Source organism: Phocoena phocoena, chromosome 1 (genome assembly GCF_963924675.1).
Source record: "Phocoena phocoena chromosome 1, mPhoPho1.1, whole genome shotgun sequence".
Classification (NCBI taxonomy): domain Eukaryota; kingdom Metazoa; phylum Chordata; class Mammalia; order Artiodactyla; family Phocoenidae; genus Phocoena; species Phocoena phocoena.
In genome coordinates, this window is record NC_089219.1 from 30,282,024 (window position 1) to 30,304,064 (window position 22,041).

Sequence of the window (22,041 nt, forward strand, 5' to 3'; positions counted from 1 at the left end):
GGTAATTAAAGCAGTGTTTCTCAAACTTGAATGTGCATGCCAGTCACTTGGAACCTTGTAAAAATGCAGGCTCTGGTTCATCAGGTCTGGGATGGGACCTGAGATTCTCATTTCTAACAAGCTGCCTAGTGATAATGTTGATGCTGGTCCGCAGACCACACTCTGAGTAACAAAGATGTAGAGAATCTGGTTACTGCTCTACATATCCCCCAAGTTTTCTTCCTGCTCTGGACCTTCTGTAAATTAGACCAGGAGGGGTCTCTTGAAATTCATTTCCTGCTCCAGTGTACTCTACCAACCCCATACCCTGAAAAGAAACGTGGTACCTGTGGCTACTGTTGTCATTTGGTTTTCATTTTTAATTTGAAATAAACCTTTAAGCAGTTTTCAGAGTCAGGAAAGCCCTGATACGGATCATGGAGGTGTAACAATACTCTCCAAAGATAAAGTCACACAGCTGGAGATGCTGAACACCTCTCAAGCTTTGGCTGCGGTCTGCCACACCGGGCTGGTCCTATCAGCTCCTCCAGAAGGCTCCACTCTGCAGGGTTCGGGCTTGGACGCTGGAAAATGTCCTCTCTGATGTGCCCACTAGAAGCATCACAGACCAAGTGTGCGCCACTAGGCCCTCTGCAGGGCAGAGATGACCCCTCTGCCTCCCTGCCCTGCTGACCCAGTGATGTCCGAGGGACAGCAGTGTCTTCCGGTAACCTCGATTGTGTGTGTGTGTGTGTCCGCGTGTGCGCGTGCACACGTTTGCATGTATGTCAGTTACACGTTTGGACATGGGGTCTGTGTGCACGTATCTGTGTGTACGTTTATGTACGGAGAGTGTGTATGCGTTGCCCCCAGTGCTCGAGTTCGGTAAAGCTCTCATCACACAGAGCAGTGCTGGACTCTTTCTGCACGGGCCCGGACGCTGAACAGTGTCCCTAGGTGGACCCCGCAGAGGTGACCGGCCCCACTGTCCCTTGCTGCTGCCGCTGCTGGCCCTTGCGTCTCCGAGCACCGGCGCCCGCCTCCTTGTTCTCCTTCCGGCCGGGGTTCCTGTTGGCATGCTCCCGCCGGCCCTGGCCGCCCTTCCTCCTCTTCTGCCCTGTAAGAGTCAACAAAGGGCGTCCTGACACAGCAGGGAGGCCCTGGGCATGGCCAAGGGCCTGGGGAGGAATGTGGTGAGGAAGCTGGGGTGGGGGGAGGTGGGGAGGAGGCCCATAGGCAGTCGGGGTCCCCTCAAGGCCTCCTCTGAGAAGCAGCCAGTGCAGAGGGCGCTGCAACATGGGTACTGAGAAGGCGTCCCGTGAGCCTTTTCACCCTGCACCCCTCGATGAACCAGACGCCCTCCTCTTCCTCACGTCTTCCTCAGACCTTTGATCCCAATGGGCCGAGGGCATCTCCCAGATGGTCACTGCAGCTCTCGGGACAGGCAGGACGCCTCCCCCCCAACCCGCCACTCCTCCACCCCAGGACACTGCCACATCATTGCCACCTGCAGGCTGTGTGACCTTGGACAAATCACTGCACCTCTCTGGGTCTTAACACCCCCTTCTACGTCCCCATCATCTGACCTCTGAGGGCGCTTCCAGTGCCGACATCCACTGGCTCAGAAGAAATGGGGAGGGATAGGGCCATAGCAGCTTCCCGGCCCATCACACAGCTGCGGGGCCCACTCTCTGTCTGGCATGGGTTTGCACAGTACGGGGTCCTGGCCTGAGCCCTCTCCTGGGCCACAGGCAGGAAGCAGAGGGGGTCAGAGCTCTCGTGGCTGTGCTGACCCCCGACCCCAGGGAGGTGAGGCCACAGCTCACCCTCCGGGCAGGGTGTCCTCCGCCTCGTGCACCTCCGGGTCTCCTTGGTGTCGGAGCAGACGGTGTGGTCCCCCCCAGGGGCGTGCAGGACTCTCCGTGTCCGCTCCTCCCAGCCCCTCCGGAAGCCACAGAGCTGCTTCTTCTTGGAGCACGGCCCCCACAGAGACCACTCGCTCATTTCACATTGCGCTGGCAGGAGGGGAGGGAAGCAAGAGGACAAGGGGGTCACGTCTCCTCCCCTGGCCCCGGGTACCCCAGGGGAGCCCCTCCCATCTGCTCTCAGCCACAGCCCCAGTCTAGAGGCGTCTTTAGCCCAGAAGGCAGAAGAGTCCTGAGGGGAAGCTCAGAGGGCGGTGGAGATGCGCTTTCACTGCACAGGGCCCAGCCCACACTCGCCCTGGCCAGACCCCCCCAGCCCGCCCCTCCTCCGGGGTCCTGAACCCTGGGCCGCAGCGTTTGCCCGCCGCGCCTTCCTGCCTTACCGGGGCTGCTGCACTCCATGGTGCCGTTGGCAGCCGCTGAGCCCTCGGGACAGGTGGGATAGCAGCGGCCCTTGTGCAGGTACAAGCTCTCCTTACACTTGGTGCAGAAGTTGTGGCTGAAGCAGGCCTCACAGTGTTCGATCTTGCATTCTGAGGAGAGGGCCAGATTGGGGGCCTCTGGCTCAGCCGCAGATGGACGCCTCCCCTGGTCCCCGTGGCCACCCAGCCACGCCCACTCATACAGGGCAGGACAGGGGTCTGGGGCTGCAATTACCGCAGGGGAGTCTTGGGACGGAGAGAAAGGAAGGCAAGGGGATGGGGGGAGAGGAGGCCAAAGCAGCCTCTCTTGAGGGCTGGCTGGGACTCTTGCCACGGTCAGCCAACCTCAGCCCCAGCCCAATCCCAGGCCCGAGAGCCCAAGGGGAGGCCCAAGAGAGCCGGTTTCAGAGGAGAGGAGATTAGTGGGGGCGAGAGGAGCGTCCCAGCCTCTCACGGCACCCCGAGGACCACCTAATCAGAGCTGAACCGAGGGATACAATGACACCCCGAGAGTGGCTGTGTGGTCTCCTCTCCCCCTATTGCTGGGCATCCACAGCACCCCAGAGCCCGGTTCTCCTCCTGCCTGGGGCAGCAAGAATCTGCTTGGAGTAGGGGAGAGCAATCCCGGGGCAAATTCCTCTGCCTCTACAAGGCCGGGTTCCAGGAACCACCTTGGTTGGACTCCTGGGTCCCTCCCCAAAGCCCTCCTGCCAGCTCTCCCTCCTCTGGGGAAGTGGTGGGAGGGTGGGTTGCCGGGCTAGGCTAGAAGCTGGAGGGGTCTTTCACAATCTCTCTCCTCCTGGGTTGTGGGTGGAGCTGACTTCTCCCCAGTCTCCACCCCTGAAGCCTGGGATGACAGTTTCCCAGAAGCTGACACAGCCAGGAACGCCCTACCCCAAATCCCTGAGGACCAGGGTTCCAAAGGACCAGTCCCAGGGTCCTACCTCCGTGCTCACAAGCTTCCCAATGCCACCCCACCCTCCTCTGTGCCTCCTGGCCTCTGATTCCTGGGTTTGGTGGCAGGCAAAATATGAACAAAAGTAAGAATAACAGTAGCTGTTTATTGAGTGCCAGACCCTGAGGGCCTCCACATGCCTCTTACAACAGCCCTAGGGGGGTAAAAGCAAGCAGCCACGTTTTGAAGATGAGGTTTTGAGAGGCTGCGACTTGCCCAAGGTCACACAATGAATAAGCAGCAGAGCTGGGATTAGAACCCAAGTCGGCTGAACTTGGATCAGTCATTTCCCCTGAGACCTCGACGTTATCAGCTATGAAAAGGGTACCATCGCTTAAGTCCGTCTCCCTCCAAAGGTGGTTGGGAGGCTCAACTGATAGGAGGTCTGGAAATGCCTTCTAAACTCCAAGGCTCTGAACAGAATGGGAAGGTCACTGACATTGTTTACAGGAGTGTGTTCGCTGCATGTCCCCCAGCCGAGAGGGAGGTGTGACAGCATGTGTCTTGGAGCATGTGGGACGGTAGCTGGTGTGAGAGAGCGGAGCAGAGTGAGAAGAGTGGGGGGAAAAGGGTGGGGAGAGAAGGCTGACCAGGGCTTGAATTTCCCTGCCCTCAGTGGAGCCAGCAGTGATTTCTTGGTTATGTGTCTCAGAGGCATCTTTCTGGCTGCAGTGCAGAGGGAGGGTGGAAGGGAACCAGATGAAGGTTGGGGGACAGATGAACAGGCTATTGCAATGGTCAAGGAGAGACGTGATGGGACCCTGAATAAGACCATGGCAGTGAGGATGGAAAGAAGATGAAGGAGGCACAATTTGGCTATTGGATGGATGGGGTGGGGGCATAAATGAGAGGTTGGCTCTCAGGTCTGTGGCCTGGGTGATGGGTTGGGACACTGAGAGTGACCCAATACAGGTCAGCGCAGGTTTGGAGGGAGGAGATGTGGCTACGGTATGGGTTGGAAACGTGGGTGGGATGTCTGGGGAGAGGTCTGGTCAGCAGCTGGATTTTTAAATCAAGGACTCCCCTCCTCAGTATCCCTCTATTTCTCTTGTAGTCCATCAACAGTTCAAAGCACCGCCCCACCCCACCCCCCGCCCCATGTCCAGAGCTTCCGGTGCCCTTACCCAGCCCCGCCCACACTCACTGATGCACTTGTTCATGTCAGGGTTGCGGGCATCAAAGTATCCAGGTGGGCAGGACGGCAAGCAGACGCCCACCTGGCGGATGTCGCTCCTCTCCAGCAAGATGAACAGCTTGGGTGAGCACTTAAGGCAGCCGTTGACCTCCGAACAGAGCTCACAGCCTTTGGCACAGGCCTGGCTCCCCTCGGCGCTGACTGCAAGGATGGAGCAAGGGTGAGAGGCAGCTGTGGGAGAGACCTCCATCTCTCCCAGAATCCCACAGGATGGGAAGTGAGTAGACAGGAGTTTCAGCCCGTAGAATGAATGTGCTTCTCAGAAAGCACAGGCCAGGCTGGTAGCTCTCTGCAAGGCTGCTTTATAAACCTCCCCAGTATCTGCTTTCAAGGGAGCTAGCACAGCAAGAGCTGCCACCCACCCTAAATGCCTCTTCAGGTCCAGGTACAACACAAACTCACCCTCCAGGCTTGCTCCACCATCCCCAGGGGAGGCACTGAAGCTGCACCCATCCTGGAATTTACACATTCCCTCATCCCCACCCCCACCCCAGAGGAAGGAAAGCTCAGCCTCAGGTATGGATGGAGGGTTTTCATCCTTGAGAAAATTTTAACGACAAGAGGCATAATGAGAAAGAGGCCACCTGCCCAGAGACAGGAAGACAGCTGGAATAACCTGCATCTAGAACAGTGCTCTCAAGCAGAGATGAGTCTGCTCCCCAGAGGACATTTGGCAAAGTCTAGAGACGTTTCGATTATCACACTGTGGGTGGGGGTTGCTAGTGGCATCTGGGGGACAGAGGCCAGGGAGGCCGCTAAACATCCTACAATGCGGGGGGGCAGCTCCTACAAAAACAATGTGGCCCAAGATGTCAAAGGTGCTGAGGTTGGAACCATCCTTTGAGCCAACATGGTCCCCAGCCCCAGCGTCGAGTCTCAGACCTTTGATCTTGTTTCCTCATTCACTTGTTCAACCAACACTCACCCGGCCCCTCCCAGGTACCATGTGCATTGTGAGTGCTGGCGACGTGGAGGGAAAGACGCCCGGCCAAGCTGAACTAATCTCTCAGGGGTGCAGACAGACCCGCAACCAGGAACATGCTGGCAGCCACAAGGCCAAGCGATAGAGGACCCAGAAATAAGGGAGGAAGGAGTCACAGAGGAGGTGCCATTTGGGCCAGCTCTTGAAGAATAAGTAGTGATTTGTCCATTGGGAAGTGGAGACAAGGGCCCTCCAGGGGCAAGACCACAGAGGTGCAGAATGACCCCAAGGGAATTGCGGATAATCTGGAGTACAAGGGAAAGATATGGTGTCCTATCAGGAGGGGCCTTTTTTGTATCATGCCAATGGACTTGAATTCCATCCTGTCGGGCAGCATTTCCCAAAGAGTATTCCTTGGAACTGATTCCCCTAAATGTTCATAGAAGGATGTGGAGAAAAGGCCATTGCACCAGGTGAGACTGAGAACCACCGGGTCCAACAAGTCTAAACAGGATTCTTCACTGCAGGACTTTTTGCAGCCTTTATTAGGCTCCCATGAATTAGAGTGACTCTGTAAAATGGGGAAAGAGTGAACTGAACCTCTGAGACATTTTGGCCACAGAACCCTTGTTTTGCAGAGTTTGGGGGCCATCTTCCTGAGAGCTGATCAGACAACAGGAAGTCATCGGCAAGTTTTAAGCAGGAGAAACACCCAGTCTGATTTACATGTTGGAAAGCTTCCTCTGCAGCCTGGGGAGAGATCAGAGACTAGAGGACCTTTAGGGAGGAAGCTGACCTGATCATCCAGGTGAGAAAGATGAGAAAGTCTTAAACCAAGTTCTGTTCAGGGGAGATAAAGAGAAAACGATCTGAGAGTTGCTTAGGGGAAGAAATCAGTGTGGTCATGGTGACCAAGCGCAGCGGGAGGAGGCTGCGGTGCTTCCCAGGGTTCTGGCATAGGGGATGAGAGGGGCCAGTCACTAAAAGAGGAACCAGGCAGCGAGGTGCTGTAGATACGGGCTGGAGGCAGAGAGCCAGGGGAATCAGAGCAGAGATGGCCAGGGGTCGTGCTGCAACGGAGGACCCAGAGCTCAGGCTTCAGCTGGCTGGACCTGAGCCGATAGCCCAGCCTGTGACCCTGGGAGAAATACTGCATCTTGTGGGCCTCCCTTCCCACCACCAAAATAGGGAGATCAGGAGGCCCACTCTGCAGGGTTGCAGGAAGGAGCATGTGCTCCAGGAATGATCCCTGATTTCAGAACAGGGGAACGAGTAAGAGAAAGGTGAACAGAAGAGAAGAGGGGAATAACAAACACAACAATAAAACAACAACAACAAAATCATAATCATAATCACGGCAGCTTACTCCTAAAGGTTGGACACTTATTCTGTGGCAGGCGCTGCTCTCAGTGCTTTACAAGTATTAACTCATTTGAGCCTCACAACCCATGAGGGGGGTACTATTACTTTTATTTCATCCTCTTTCTCACAGATGAGGAAATGGAGAGGTCGAATTACTTAAACAAGGCTTCACCGCCAGTATGCGTTGCGGGCAGAGGGGACAAAGTTTATGAAAGCCAGGGGGTAGGACAATACAAGGTGACATGCAAACTGAAAGCATGGTCAGACTGATTTTTTTAAATAGAGAATTTATTTATTTATATAGAGTCAACGTTACCATTTAATTAATCAATGAATTTAAAACTTAATATCGGGGCTTCCCTGGTGGCGCAGTGGTTGAGAGTCCGCCTGCCGATGCAGGGGACACGGGTTCGTGCCCCGGTCCGGGAAGATCCCACATGCCGCGGAGCGGCTGGGCCCGTAAGCCATGGCCGCTGAGCCTGCGCGTCCGGAGCCTGTGCTCCGCCGCGGGAGGGGCCACAGCAGTGAGAGGCCCGCATACCGCAAAAAAACCCACAAAACTTAATATCATTCTTGTTGGTTGGGTCATTGTAAGAGAAAAAAAAAAGGTTCCAAATGTGGTGTCGAAGTTATGAGGGAGCCCCCTTGGGATTAGTTTTCTACTTCGGGCCATTATTCAGCTGTATTACAAATTAATGTCACTATAGATTTTAGTACCACTTTTACTTCAAAGATATGAAGTTGTCTATACTCCAGGTTTTTATTTAAGTCATTATTGAAATGAATGCTCCTTCTAGGTTTTTGTCTCGGTTTCAAAAACCAAAGTCATCCAGGTGTCCCAGCTGTGGGCCTCTATCACTATGCTCCCATAACTCATTTATTCCTCCCTTATCACTTCTGTTAAGGACAGATTTGCAAAGGGCCTTCTCAGAATCCTGCTGCCCGCCCCCCACTCAACCAACAACAGATCTCTGTGTACATCTGCCTTCAGAGCTCTCAGTGACATGCAAGAGAAAGTGTGGCCCGTGGGGGATCTGAAATTAGTTCAGCGTGGCTGGTGTGTGGAGTGAGTGGAGAGGGAAGCAGGGGCCAAAGGAGGAACAGCCTCGAACCCTTATACAGGAGTATGGACGTTACCCTAAAGGCCATGAGGAATCCCCGGGGGCGTTAAAACAGGAGACATGGCCAGGATTCCAGTTTAGAAAGATCACTCTGTGGTGTGGAGACCGGATTGTAGGGATGGCAAACCTGGAGGGAGGAGGACTCCCAGGTTCAAAGGGATGGAGCTGAACCAAGAGGATGGACAGGTGTAGACACAGGTGAGATATTCAGACGGTAGAATCAATGAGACTAGGTGATGAACTGGACGTGGGGTGAGAGCCCGGGGAAAGCACATGTCAAGGGTGATGCCTAGGCGTTGGGCTTGGGTGGTGGGGTAGCCGTTGGTCCTTCACCAAGAGAGGGCCCACAGGAGGAAGAGCAGATCTGGGTGGAGGAAATGATGACTTGTGTTGAGTTTGTGGTTCTCATGAGACATCCGGGGGGAGGTGTCTACTAGGCAGCTGAACCTGTGGGTCTGGAAGTCAAGAGAAACATTTTGCCTGGAGATGGAGACACGGAGCCCTTAATATAAAACAGTCATCAAAGGCCTTGAGGTCCGTGAGATGACTAGGAGAGAGGGTACAGACAGTGAGAAAAGGCATTAGCCATTGAAGAGAAGGACAGAAAAAGAAGGGCCAACTAAGGGGCTGAGGAGGACCCAGACAGGTAGGGACACTCAGAAGCTTGCTACATCACGGAAGCCAAGAGAAGAGGACACTCGGGGGGGAGCGGGGAGTCCAACGCCAAACGCTTCTGAGATGTCACGTAAGGAATCAGCCACAAACAGCCACAAATCAGCCACGTAAGGAATGGCATCCCTGGTGAGGGTGGAGAGTGGAGGGCAGTGGCTGAAGGGTAAAGGAAGGTGAGGAAAGAGAACCATCTCATTCAAGAGACTGGCTATGGAGAAGGGAGAGAACTCAGGGATCTGTCCTGGGAGCCGTCATTGGAGGTTAAATCCGTGGGAGAGGAAAGCGTCCCGGGGGAAGGAGCTGTGCAGCTTGAGAAGAGGATCAAGAACTGCGGCCCGGGGAAGTACTCGCATTCAACACACAAGTAGAGGAAGGTGCCCGGAAAGAAGCTGAGAAGGAATAGTTGGAGAGATGGAAGGACATTGACGGGGGTGGGGGATGGAAACCGAGTGGAAAAGGGCGAGATCTGCGGGGACCAGGGCTGGGAGGAGACCATGAGTGGGGAGCCCTGGGCAAATCTACAACATGTGCACTAAGAGGTGATTGGGTGACCTCAACAAAGGCAGTTTGGTGGAGTGGTGGGATGCCAGCCAAACCACAGGGGGCTGAAGAGTGAGTGGAGGGGATAGAGGTGGGGGGGGGTAAAGTGAGGAGAGGGACAGAGGAGGTCAGGGAACACAGACAGAAAGGAGAGACCAGCTGGGGGTGGGGAATGTGATCACAAGACAGAGGCAGGGTGAAGTGATGGAGTGAAGACCCAAGGATATGAGAGGGTCAAGATACAGAGCTCAGGTGGTAAGACAGGCCTTGAGGCTTGGGGCTGGGGTCAGGGACAAGAGACTAGGGAGCTGAGCTCCATGAGGTTTGGGGGCTCAGGAAGGGAGAGTGGTGCTCAGCAAGGAGGAGAGGGGCTTGGTGATGGGCAGGGGCAGTCCGATGAGGAAAGAGACACTTATCAAGGGGAATGGGAACCAAAGGGTGTTCTCGGCTTAGTGAGGCGAATAGATGGGCAGCGAGCGGATGGAAAGCCAGAGTGGAGGGGGCTCTGTGTGTACCGGGGTCGGGGGTGTCCAAGGAAGATGCTGGGTATGGGCAGAGGTTACATAATGATTCAAAGGGAGAAACAGGCTCATTCATTCCACAGACGTTCACCGCACACCTAACACGTGTCAGAGCTGCTAGGAACTGGGGATGTGGAGATGTAGCAACAAACGCCCACCTAGGGCTGGCTGCACACGTGGGGACTGTAGGAGCGATGAAGGGCGTGTCCTTATGCAGCAGGCTGGGTGGAGAGGGCGTGCAGACAGGAGAAACAGCCTGTGCAAAGGCTCTGAGGCACTGACCATCCGAGGGCATCCACAGAATGGAAAATAGGGCTTTAGTCTATTGACAGGGAAAGGGACCTCAGAAGGGCATGGTCAGATTCACAATCTGAAATGCTGCCTCGGGCTTCTGTGCCCCTGACAGGAGGGTTGCGTGCAGGGGAGGCAGCCTGGCAGGGCTGGAGCCTGGCTGAGGATGGGTGGGCTCAGTGATGGGGAGGGCGCTCAGGGAGCTGATGGAGCCTCCTTCCAAGCTCTTCACAAAACCCCCTCATGCAGTTCTGCCCTTCCCACCCCCACCCTACTGCCCCCACTCGCAGGCACTCAGTGGAGCCTGAGTGCATGAGCCAGGAAGGCAAGGCTGTGTCCTCCTCCCTTCCCGGGTGCTTCTCGCCCCCTTCATCCCCATGCAAACCCCTTTCGGGCTGATGTTTCTACAGTCAGGCCTTGCCCCAGGGTGGCTCAGCCCCCACCCCGCTGAAGAATGGGTCTGGCCACAGTGCCTGCTCTCCAGGGACTTCACTTCTCCCAGGTCCCCAACTTTCTCATCTCGAGATCCTTCCAAAACCCCAATTCTGATGGTGTCACACCCCTGCCTAAAACCCATCAATAGCTCCCTATTGGCTGCAGAATTAATACCCCGCTCTTCCACCTGGCCTAAGAAGCTTCCATAGGCAGATCCCATCCACCTCATCTCTTCACACTACCTCTAAGCAATATGCAATTATTTTTGTTCCTCTGAACACATCACACTACTTCACATCTCTGTGCCTTTGCTCAAGTTGGTCCTTCTGCCTGGAACACCCTCTGCCTCCTCTTGAGCTTAACTCTTTCAAGCCTCAGAACTAAGGTCACCTCCTACAGGAAGTCTCCATTGATCTCACCTCCATGTAAAATCTGGATGGAGTATTTCTGTGTGTTCCCTGCCCCCAGTACTTGAATCCATCATGGTAGACGTCACCTTGTGTCGTTATTATCTGTTAATATGTCTTTGCTTCTCATGAGAAAGAGCTTTGGAGGGTGGAGGCTGTCTTGTTTCTGAATGGGAGCCCAGTAAGGGGTGAGGCTCCACACAGGGATAGGGCTACCCCAGAATGTAGGGCTGAGGATGTGATGAGTGAGGCATAGGCTCAGGGAGGGGGTTATACGGATGGAGCTTACTGGGGGGCTTGATAAAGTGTGGGGAGCAAGACAGGATAGGAATGAGGAGTTACGGGGGGTTGGGTGAAGGTCAATGCCAAGGGAGGGGAACTCTCCATGACCCAGAGGAGGGCTGACCTTTGTTTGGGGGTGGTATCTAGTCTTGGAGGAATTAGACTCGTGAGAGAGCCCCGAGTTAAGTGGGCGGGGGCAAGGGCAGGGCAGGGGCGGTGACAGGAACTGACACCTCGCTGAGCGTGTTGAGATCACATGCTCTCCCAGGAGATGTGCCCATTCCTGGTGCCCTGGGCACATCCCCCGGGAAGATCCGGCATCCTTTAACTCAGCTGTGAGCTTAGTTTAGACCTACACTTTTTCCTCGACTGGCCCCAAATAGCCTTTAACTGGCCTGTTTGCCTCCCATCTCGAGCCACCTCCCCTCGCCCGGTCCTGCAGCCACACCACACTGCTCCCCTAATTCAGACCTCTCCGTGGGTCCTCATTACCCACAGCTCAAGTCAGGTCAAGGGCCAGCTCCTCAGCCTGGCGGGTACCAAGCGCTTCACCCTCCGACCTCTGCCCACTTGTGCGGCATCGCTCCCAGGATGCTCCCTCAGCCCAGGCAGCTTTCGTTGCTCTACCCTGATGGGCGTTCAGCTTTTTGTTTTAACAGCACAACCCTTCTTTTCAGTAGAAAAGAGCGTCCACGTACAACACAGAATGAGCAGAGCGGCTCCAGTGAAAACCTCAGGGCTCCCCAGAACTGCACCCAGACACCACTCCTCTAGCCACCCCTAGCTGCATCCCATTTCCTGCACAGTCTGTGCCGCGTCCCAACTCCTCACCCTCGGACAGGCTGGTCGCCTGCCTGGAGTGCCCTCCGCCTCCGCCACCCCCCTACTCCCTTGCCTGCACATCAACTTCATCTTTAAAATCACATCTCAGGAGTCACTCCCTCTGGGCCCTCGCAGCCCTCCTGGTTCCTTTCCACATCCTCCACGCCATGTTAAATTGCCTCTTCCCCCTTCACCCACGGGCTCCTCATGACCCGTCTCTGCCACCCGGGGCCGGGCTCTGGGGGTTCACAACGGGCAAGTGGGGAATGGCCCAAGGAGTGAATGGGGCTTCAGCCAGGGAAGAGGGATTCTACAGATGGTTAGTGGCTGAGGGGAGGAAGGCTCCAGTTGGAGGACGGGGCAGTGAGAAGGGGCAAAAAGGGGAGTCCAGAGAAAGACAAATATGATATGATATCCTTACATGTGCAATCTAAAAAAGCGTTACCAATGAACATATTTACGAAACAGGAATAGAGTCACAGCTGTAGAAAACAAACTTATGGTTACCAAGGGGGAAGGGGAGGGGAGGGATGAATTGGGAGATTGGGATTGACATATATACACTAGTATATATAAAATAGATAACTAATAAGGACCTGCTGTATAGCACAGGGAACTCTACTAAGTGTTCTGTCGTGACCTGTACGGGAGGAGAATCTGGAAGAGAGTGGATTTATGTACACGTGTGGCTGGTTCACTTTGCCGTGAGGCGGAAGCTAACACAGCATTGTGGATCAACTATATTCCAATAAAAATTAATTTAAAAAACGGGGAGTCCAGCTTCTGGAAGAGTCAGGGTTCAGTGAAGGAATGCAGGCTTCATGGGGGGCAGGACTGAGTGAAGGGGCCCAGGAATCAGATGGGAGAAGGGTCTCAGTAAGGGGAGGGGCACTCAGTGAGAGGCATGGTGAGGGAAAGATGGCTCCGTGATGGGCAGGAAATACAGGTGGGGAGGCGGTCAGCAGAGGGCAAGGGCCAGTGAGGGTGAGTGAAGAGACGGTTCGGGGAGGGGAGGTGTCCTCAGTGAGTGGGACAGGAGGAGGACGCCCTGTCAGGGTTTAGGACTCACAGCTAAACTTCTCCCCTCTCTGCAGGGACACCATCTCTCAGACCTGAGATCACACATTTCTGGGCTCAAAACTGGTGTGTGGCTCTGGATCAGGGCTATACTGGGTGGCTTCTGGTGGCCCCACTGGCATGCAGTCACGGGATGGCAGCATCGACAGAACTGAGGCTCATATACACAGCAAGCCTGCCTCTGCCCCCCAGGCTGCCCACTGCCCTTGCACGTGCTGGGGGCCAGAGCAGCCACACGTGCTGTCTCCATCCTTTCTTCCCTCCTCCACTCCCATGGAAACCCTGGGGCAAAATGGTCCACAGGTTGTTTATATAATAATGACACGCATCGAAAAGAGCGGATATATGTATATGTATAACTGATTCACTTTGCTGTATACCTGAAACTAACACAACATTGTAAATCAACTATACTCCAATAAAAATTTTTAAAAAAGGGCTTCCCTGGTGGCTCAGTGGTTGAGAGTCCGCCTGCCGATGCGGGGGACACGGGTTCGTGCCCCGGTCCAGGAAGATCGAAGATCCCACATGCCGCGGAGCGGCTGGGCCCGTGAGCCATGGCCGCTGAGCCTGCGCGTCCGGAGCCTGTGCTCCACAACGGCAGAGGCCACAGCAGTGAGAGGCCCGTGTACCGCTAAAAAAAAAAAAAAAAAAAAAAAAAAAAAAAAAAAAACCACGACACGCATCCTGACCATACAGAGCTTGATATTTCACAAAGGTTTCACAATATGTGTACCTATTATCTCATGTAGCCCTCACTGTATTCCTATACAATCACACTTGCAGCTTTATGGTTATAATTTCACGAGTATTGCCTAGCAACGTCTACCCCCATATCCCCCCCGAGCCTCTGTCCATTTTGGACCCTCGTTGCATCTTGAGTCTTTCCCACACCTCTCCCCAACCTCGTCGCATCCTTGATGGTGATCGAGGATGTCTGTCAGTGACACCGTTTGGTAATAAACACTGGGCTAAATGCTGTCGAGGCTGGGAGATGTGGCTCTATCAAAAGTGGGCACATCAAAATCGCTGCATTTGACTGGCTGTTGCTGGGAGTGGCCCATTCTGATGGCCAGACCAGTACTTTTCTCTTTTTTTAGTGCAAGAGATGAACCCAGGTCTTCTGACCGCCACCCCCGCCCCGGTGTAGGTGAGTGTGCTGCTCACCAGTGGAAGCGTGACCCCTAGTGCACGTCACATGAGGATGAGTGGCCTCTCGCATTCTTTCTCTCCTCTCGGAAACAGAGGAGACTGATTATAAATCACTAAACCGCATCTGGCCCGTGGAGTCCAAAATACTGGCCACGACAGATGAGAAGGGAGGAAAATCAAGGCCTCACTGCTGATTGAACCTAACCGTCTCTAATTGTTTGTTAAGCCAGGGATTTTCAGCTTCACCAGTTCTCTGAGCTTCTCTCTCTGGGCTGGGTTCTGGCCTTGGCCACTCCCGTGGAGACCCAACCAAACTCCATTGCCTTTCAACCTTTCCTGGCGGACCTCGGTCGGAAGGTCTCAGAAGTGAAGCAAGAGATGGTCGGACTAGACTTCAGAGGAGCTGTCTGCCTGGGGGCGTGACATCTCTTCCGGGGGATGCTGAGAGACAGATAGGCTTGGGTCGGGCCTCCACCCCACTCCCTGGCACTGTCCCTCACACGCAGTGGCCACTCCCACGACACGATGGCAGGTACTGAACCCCCATCCCTGGAGGCATCAAGTGGAGCATGGGGGACCTGCTCTCAGGACTGCCTAGGATGGGATCCTGGGAGGGACGGCGAGGATGGTGGGGACAGGTAAACTCCTTCAGGCTCTGTTTTCAAGAAGACTGGGCTCACAGGGACCAGGAGACCTGGGTTCCAACACTGACTGTGTGTCCTTTGGAATGTCATCTCTTCCCCTTTCTTAGCCTCAGTTTTCCCATCTGTACAATGACAGGATTTAATTTTTTTAGGCTGTGAAGACCCTTTCCTCCAATGACATCTTACGTGGAATCTTCCCAAAAGCAGGGAAGAGGGAAGCTGCTCTGGTTTGAAGGTGGGGGGGCCAGCCTCCCGCCCATGGCCTCCCCTTCACCCCCCGGCACACATCTCTGAATCCCACTGGGCAGGGTTAAAAACCACTGCAGTGGACTGTCCCACGACCTTCTCTGCTCCATTGTTTCTGCCCCGTGATCTGGGCAGGGACGTCTGTTGCCCACCACGAGGCTGTGTGGGGTTGCTGGCCCCAAGGGGTTAAGGGCTGCACTTCAGACACCACTAAAAGAAAGGAGCCCTGAACTCCTGTCCATAAAGGGGGGACACAGCACCCCAGGAGCACCGGGCCGGGAAGCACTTCCATGGATACCACACAAAGCTGGTGTTATATCAAAGGGCAGAATCCACAAACTGGACCCTCACAAGAGAGGGGTTAATCTAGAAAGCAGAATCTACAAAGGGGAAAACAGACAGAGTGAGTAATCTACAGAGTGGGTAATCTCAATAAATTAATCCACAAACTGGATAATCCACAAACAGGATAATCTACTAAGTAATGTAATAGACAAAGTAGAAATCTGCAATGGTCATCATAGAATGAAACGACCAAAGGCCCTAGTCCCCAGACAGCACCCTCACCACCACCACTCCCAAGGCCCACGGTGGTCCAGCCGCATCCGTTACTCACTCCGCCTCTGCCTCTTCCCCTTGATCCCCCGGCTGCCGGCAGCGAGATGCATCCAGCTCAGAACCAGGGCCACCACACACAGCCCAAGCCGCATAGTCACTCGCCAGCTCAGGCCCCTGGTGGGAGGGGTGGTCTCTGGGGGGTGGATGGCACGGGGCTCTTGCTAACGCCTCCGGGGCTGGGTCAGCAGCAGGAGGCCCAGGCCTGGGCTGTATCCCAAATCCACCATAATCTCAGCTGGGGACAGAGAGGGTGTGGGGAGCCCACTTCTCCATCAGCCCATAAGGAGGTCCAGAGAGCTTTCCTCAAAGGCACCTTGGGGTGTCACATGGGAGAACTCTTTGTCCTTCAGCAGGGACACCTCCAAAAACCAACCTGTTGGGGGAGGAGAGAGAAGGGTTAATTCTGGGGAAACATGGGGCCCCCCAACCTATGCCACCTATGCTCCCATGTGGTCCCCTACCCAGGAGACTGTGAGAACTCAGAATGTTTGGACATTACAAGTTACCCACCTGGCGCCCCCGTAGGAGAAATCTGCTCCTCTTCCTATCTTGTAAGAGTCCCTAACATGGGATGGGAGTTGGCTACCCAAGTAGTTGGGATATGGTGGACACTCAAATCAAACTTGTGGATCACTGGAAACCAGCTGCCTGGTTTCCGACCTGCCCAATGTTAGGAAGTCCTTCTTTAGGTCTACCCTACAGACTTCATGCTGCAGTAACATTGTGTCTCTTAAAGAGCAGCTCTCTCTGTCCTTCTGTGAGTGACCCCTCAGCCTTCTCTCCCCAGTGCTGAGTCACCAATGTGCCTTTCACCTGCCTGGAGCTAGAGCAGTGGCCCCCGACAAGCTGGCAGATCCTGCATGGCCCTCTGGGCTTGGCGGGAGAAAAGGAAGTAAGGCTTCCCCTGGCCACAGAAACTCTGACACAGCAGGCCCTGCGGGCCTGGCCTTTGTGAAAGGATAAAAGAGGCAGCGACGCCCGCCCTGGCCAGAGACACAGAAAATGGGGATAATCCCCCTGCCTGGCGAGAGCCAGGTCTGTGGACCCGTTGGCCCGGGTGATGGGGGCAGGGGGAGCTGGTCCCTCCCCGGTGAAATGTGTCTGGGAAGTTGGAGCCCAACCTGGGAGTCAGGGGACGAAAACCCACTTCCCACTCACAGTATCGCACGCTTTCACAACAGATGCCTGCACGGCCATTGGCCCACACGCTTGCAGCACACACACCCACGCCCACACAGGGACGGGAGGAAACAGAGAGCCTTAGAGAAGCTTTGTAGATGCCAGAGAAGCATCACCCTCCCACCGGCTGCTTAAGATGCCTTTGGACAAGTCACTTAGCCTCTCTGAACCTCAGTTTCCTCATCTATGAAATGGGGATAAATATTTCACAGGTTTGCTCTGAGAGCCGGCTGAGTTTTGGCTTAACGAATGAGAAAGCTGAAATGCTAGAGCGGAGGTGTCCCTCCCAACCCCGTCCCAATCCTTTCCCCCTTCGCCTCCAGGGAGGCCCCAGGAGAGCCCACCTGCATGGGAGATAAATCATTATCCCACAAGGGAGTTCAGCACTCCCTCCTTGGCCTCTCCCACCGGCTTTGAAGGCCAGACACACTCAAGTGGTTAAGCTGCTTGTGAGAAGTGTTTACATGAGACTGATGGATCCCACCTGGTGCTGTGGCCAGAGCCTGCGGAGATGCCCCCAGCCACCCCCAAGCGCCCCGTCAGCTGCCAGCCCCTACCTGCCCTTCCAGTACTCCCTGCGTGAACCGCCAGAGCCTTCCCGCCTTCTCCAGCCCCCACCACACACTTCCATCACCCACAGATTGCAGACGTCCGGCTGAGCTTATCAAACCGGGGTCTTCAGCTCCAAGTACACAATCCCAGACGCTGGCCGTAGAGTATGATGGTTAAGGTCATAAACTTCAGAGTCAGACTGCCTGGCTTTGAATGTTGCCTCTGCTACTCGTTAGTTGTTACCTTAGGCTAGTTGCTTAGCTGGTCTGAGCCTCAGTTTCTTTATCTACAAGAGGATGGTTGTTGTTTTTAGAGCTTAAGTGAGTTAATACATGAAACTGCTTAGAACGGTGCCTGGCACATAGGGACTCAATAAATGCTGTATTTTCTATGACCAAGACTGCATTTTGTGTCCACCTTCTGATGGCCATCTAAAAAGCAATAGAAAGAGTTTTCATACCATCTGGATACTTATCTTAACACTGAGCACTCTTATGCCATTTCCATATTCGCATTTATCTTTATGGTTGATTGCCTTGGCCCCAGTGATCACTCAGAGTGATAGGGTTAAACTTTAATGGTGGCCTGTCTCAAACTGAGGTCTGACGACCCCTGGCAGATGCATTCTCAGGGTGCCCTGAGTCCTTAAACTTGACAAACACTGGAGGAAGACCGCATCGGACAAAGCTGGTGTTAAATCCTGAGTCTGTGAGGCTTTGGTCTCACTGTGTGATCAGTAGCCCTGGGTCCTTGGGGTAGAACAGGTCTATGCATCTCTGCACTCCCTCTACCTGCCCAGCATGGTGCCTGGTACTTCAGAGTTAGTGCACAGCAAATGTTATCACCCTTCCTCTCCCTCCCTCTACTTCCCCCTCAGTCCTCCTGGGTCTTAGCTTTCAGTCTGGTCCTTGCCAGGGAGGATCTTCCAACCCACTCCCACCAGTATCCCCATCAAACCATGATCTCAGCAGGGAAATGGGGAGGAGGCTGCAGATCTGAATGTCACTGAAGCAAGTGGCACTGGCCTTCCTTGCCCATCACTGGATAGGAAGAGTTTCAATACAGAATCAACCCTGGAAAGGAGCTAAGAGTTCATTCTATCAGGGATACAAGCAACAAATAGGAGGGACACTGGGTGTGGAGAGGGTGAACTGGAGGGCAAATGTCCCATCCAAAGGGAGCATCTGCTATTCCATTCCAACTGATAGCTGATAGGCAGAAATACTGGTTCCACGTTGCTAGATCTTCTGATTTTTTAAAAGAGAAGTGGAAAACTCTGAATTTTATGTGATATCTGATTTTAAAGTCAGGACAGGTCTCAGACTAGGAATGCTGCAGTACCAAGCCCCAGAAGGTCACAGGTCCCTGAATCCACATCCTTCCAGAGAGGAGGTCCCTGCCCCCTCCCCCCACCCCATCCCCACACACACATATGCAGTGGGTACACACACACAGACAACCTTGGACCAAGGCTGAGAGAGGGGATAGGAGCTAATGACTCTCTTCTAAGTAGCCTGTCTCTTTTCCCTCGGTTCCTCTGCCCCTTTGGCTACATGGCACAGGCAGGTCCTATTTGGAGGCCCATCACTCTGCATCGGCAGAGCCAGCAATGGGAACTGCTGGCAGTGATCAAGGTCTCAGGCATCCATGGGGGTGAGGAGGGGCATTTTGTCTCTGCCAGGGTCAGGGTGAGGGATTCACATTCATGACGTGCCTGCACCACCTGCCGTGCGCCAGGCCCTCACTGACTCCTCACCACAGGGCTAAGAGGAAAGCAGAATTACTCCCACTTTATGGGCACGGACAGGTTAAGGGTCTTGGGGTTACAAACGTAGTCAGTCGCGAAGGGTTTGCTGCTCAGGACTGGGGATCTGGAGGGCAGAGCAAAAGGCGCAGGGAGCAGAGGGGTGTAGGGCACAACCCAGCTTGGGGAAGGGGTGGAAGGCAGAGGCAGAGGCTGGGGCCCAGGAGAGAGGCCCCACGTGCTAGGTGGTCCGAGGAGGGGAGGACAGACTGGGGAGGGGCGCACGGCTAGGGGTGGTGCTGAGGGCGGGGACTCAGTGCCCCCAGAAGTCTGGATAAACTTTCACCTTCTTCCCTGCAACGCTATTTGGATAAATTGGTACCCGGTCCGGGGCCGGATACAGACCCAGAAATGTAAACCATCCAGATAATTTCTCCTTAGCCCTCCCCAGGACCAGCTACGGGTGGAGAGGGCTGGCAGGCGGGGGCAGAAGAATTGCTGGGCTGGGGGCGGGACCTAGTACGTGCCGGCCCGACCTGTCGGGATTAGCGTGTCTGCCGGAGCCAAGCCAGGTGCTGGGGCCGACCGCCCCCCCGCCCCCCAACGCCAAGGGCAGCGGGGAAGGGCTCCTTCGCGCCCCTTCATCACGACTCCAAGCGCTCAGAGCCTTCCTGCCTATTATCGGGAGAGGCCCAACAGGTGCAGGGGGAGGGGAGGTGGACCTGAAGTCCCCCTGACTGCCCCCCAAAATCCAAGAGAACTCTCCAAGTCCAAAAGGTGGGTTTCACAAGAAAACCCTTGCCCCAAGCTCGCGCACCCAGAATTCGACCCGGCCCTGCTGGGAGCCGTGGGTTAACAAACAGCCCCCATCTTTCCCCAACCAAGCAAGACCGTCTGTCCCTCAGCCCCCCGAACCCGCGGGACAGTGAGCCGCGCCACCCCGCAGCGCACCGTGGGGGCGCGGCACACACCGCCTGCCACGTCGGACCCGGGCCCGGGCTGCGGCACTGGGGGTGGTAACTAGAGGCCGTGGGACTCGGGGGAATCCGAGGCGAAGACACCAGGAATCAAGAGCTTCTGGATCGGGGGTGCTGGACAATAGGTCTGGTGGATTTGGGGAGTTCAGAACTTCGAGTGAGCACGATCACCGGGGGCTGCCGGGTTGAGGGCAGCCCGAGGCAGCACCGCGAGGAGGCTGCCCACTGGCTTAAGGGATGCTGGGGGTGGGGACGGCAGGATTCGCAGGAGGGACTCCAGAAGGTGCCCTCCCCCGCCCTCGCTGACCCGACAGCAGTCATAAGTCCCCTTGCTCTGGCGGTCTCCCCGCCCCCCTCCCCCCGCGCTCAGCTCGGTCAAGCCCAGATGAGAGGGCCCACGGCGCCCCAGGTCCCAGTGGAAGGGGGAGCTAGGGAGGAGGACGGGGCAGCTCCGTGGGGACTCACCTCCGCGCTGCCAGCCGCGACGGGGGCAGGCCCGGGAGGGGCGAGGGCGCGGCCGGCTCACCCGCCCGCCGCGGAACTGTCCTGGGCGCCCAGCGCGCCCGCGCTCCGCCCGCCGGTTTCCAAGTTGCTCAATCTGCGGGCGGCTCACGCCCTCCGGGGCCAGCGCCCCACCCGGCGCATCAGTCCTCCGGGGCGGCCCGGTCCGGCCCTCCTCTCCACAGTGCCCCACTCGGCCGATCCGCTCCCGGCTCTCTGCCCGCGCCGGGGCTCTCCGTTGCGCCTCGGCTCCGCCGGAGCTCCCAGCCGGGAGAGGGGCTAGTCCTCCTAGCGCACGAGGGAGGGAATCCCCCCCACCCTTTGCAGTCCCACCCCCGAGCCGGCCCCCCTTCCCGGGATCCGCAGCAAAAAACGGACTGGAGCGCCAGGCCCGGGAGTTCGTAGCCCCCCTCCCGCGCGCACTTGCCCCCAGCTGGGGCGCTGCGCTTGGAGCGCAGGGCGGGCACCCGCACACTTGGTCTGGACCCTGGCGCAGACCCTCTGTCCTTGTCTCCTCCCCTTCCCCCACTCCGCATCCTGGGGATTCCACGCAGCCGGAGCACCGGCTGCAGCTCCAGGCATCTTGGGGTCAGAACAGGGCCGGGGAGCCTCTCGAAACCTCAGTTTCCCCATCAGGAACCTGGAAAGTGACAAGGAACAGGCTCAACGGGGCCTGTGGTCCCGGCCACGCCCTCCTCTTCTCAGAGTCAACTCTTCATAGCATCTTCCCAGTTCAGAGGAAATGTGAGGCTATAACGTCCCGGGAACCCAGGTGAGGACCCTCCACTGGGACCTGGTGCAGGAGAGCGAGGTAGATTTTGAAATAAGACGGAGATTCAAATCCCTGCTCCATTACTTACCAGCTGTGTGGCCATGCCTAAGTTACTTAACCTCTCTGAGCTTCAGAGTTCTCATCTGTTTTTTAGGGGCAGTGAAATGAAGGGTGCAAATGCCCAGTAAACGGTAGGGACCCTATGCATGTTTGTGGACTGGGTCTTGAAGGGCTGCAGGCACCTGCAGTGACCCAGATGCTGTTGAAGTCAAGCCTGAAGAAGGGAGGGAGGGAAACACTTCTTAGGGTGGCAAACAGCTGTTTTCCAGCGTCATTTCAGATTGGGTAAAGGGAAATGGGCTAAAACTATAGTTAGCGGGAGTTACGTTAGAGCAGAAAAGCTATGCTGATGGGGGGGAGGGGAGAGGGGAGGGGGTAGGAGTAATCAAGACAGGCTGTGGAATCTCCTTCTCAGGAGAGGAGGGGGGAGCACTAACTATGGAGACAAGGGAACAGGGTCTTTTACAGTGACAGAGGCATGGATGGAGTGACCTCTGGTGTGTCCTGATGGCCAGGGAGCAGAGCTGGTGGATGGCCAGAGAAAGTGGAGCAGTTGGGTCCCAAATACCAGGGTTTGGGCTCATTCATCCAGATCCTTGCCAAGTTTGCAGGGGGTAAACAGCCATTTCTGAGTTGGTCCTGGGCCCCCTCCACCCCTGCTCTGCAGC

At 55.6% G+C, this 22,041-nt stretch overlaps 1 protein-coding gene across 1 annotated transcript; it reads right to left on the minus strand.

The window, feature by feature from the left end:
* Positions 1-338: 338 nt before the first annotated feature.
* RSPO1 (R-spondin 1) lies at positions 339-21,647 on the minus strand. The gene is made up of 6 exons (XM_065881881.1): positions 21,402-21,647; positions 15,587-15,961; positions 4,426-4,617; positions 2,288-2,437; positions 1,806-1,994; positions 339-1,096 (listed from the first exon to the last, which is right to left on the minus strand). Exons 2-6 carry the CDS (start codon positions 15,678-15,680, stop codon positions 933-935), a joined length of 789 nt encoding a protein of 262 aa, XP_065737953.1. The 5' UTR covers positions 15,681-15,961; positions 21,402-21,647; the 3' UTR covers positions 339-932.
* Positions 21,648-22,041: the final 394 nt, after the last annotated feature.

Bases quoted from the DNA above. Each gene is read 5' to 3' on its own strand.
- RSPO1 (XM_065881881.1), bottom strand. From the start codon at position 15,680: ATGCGGCTTGGGCTGTGTGTGGTGGCCCTGGTTCTGAGCTGGATGCAT. The intron at 2,438-4,425 runs GTGAGTGTGGGC...CCCTCTCCTCAG, and splicing joins TGACATGAACAAGTGCATCA to AATGCAAGATCGAACACTGT. The intron at 1,995-2,287 runs GTAAGGCAGGAA...CCCTCCTGCCAG, and splicing joins CATGGAGTGCAGCAGCCCCG to CGCAATGTGAAATGAGCGAG.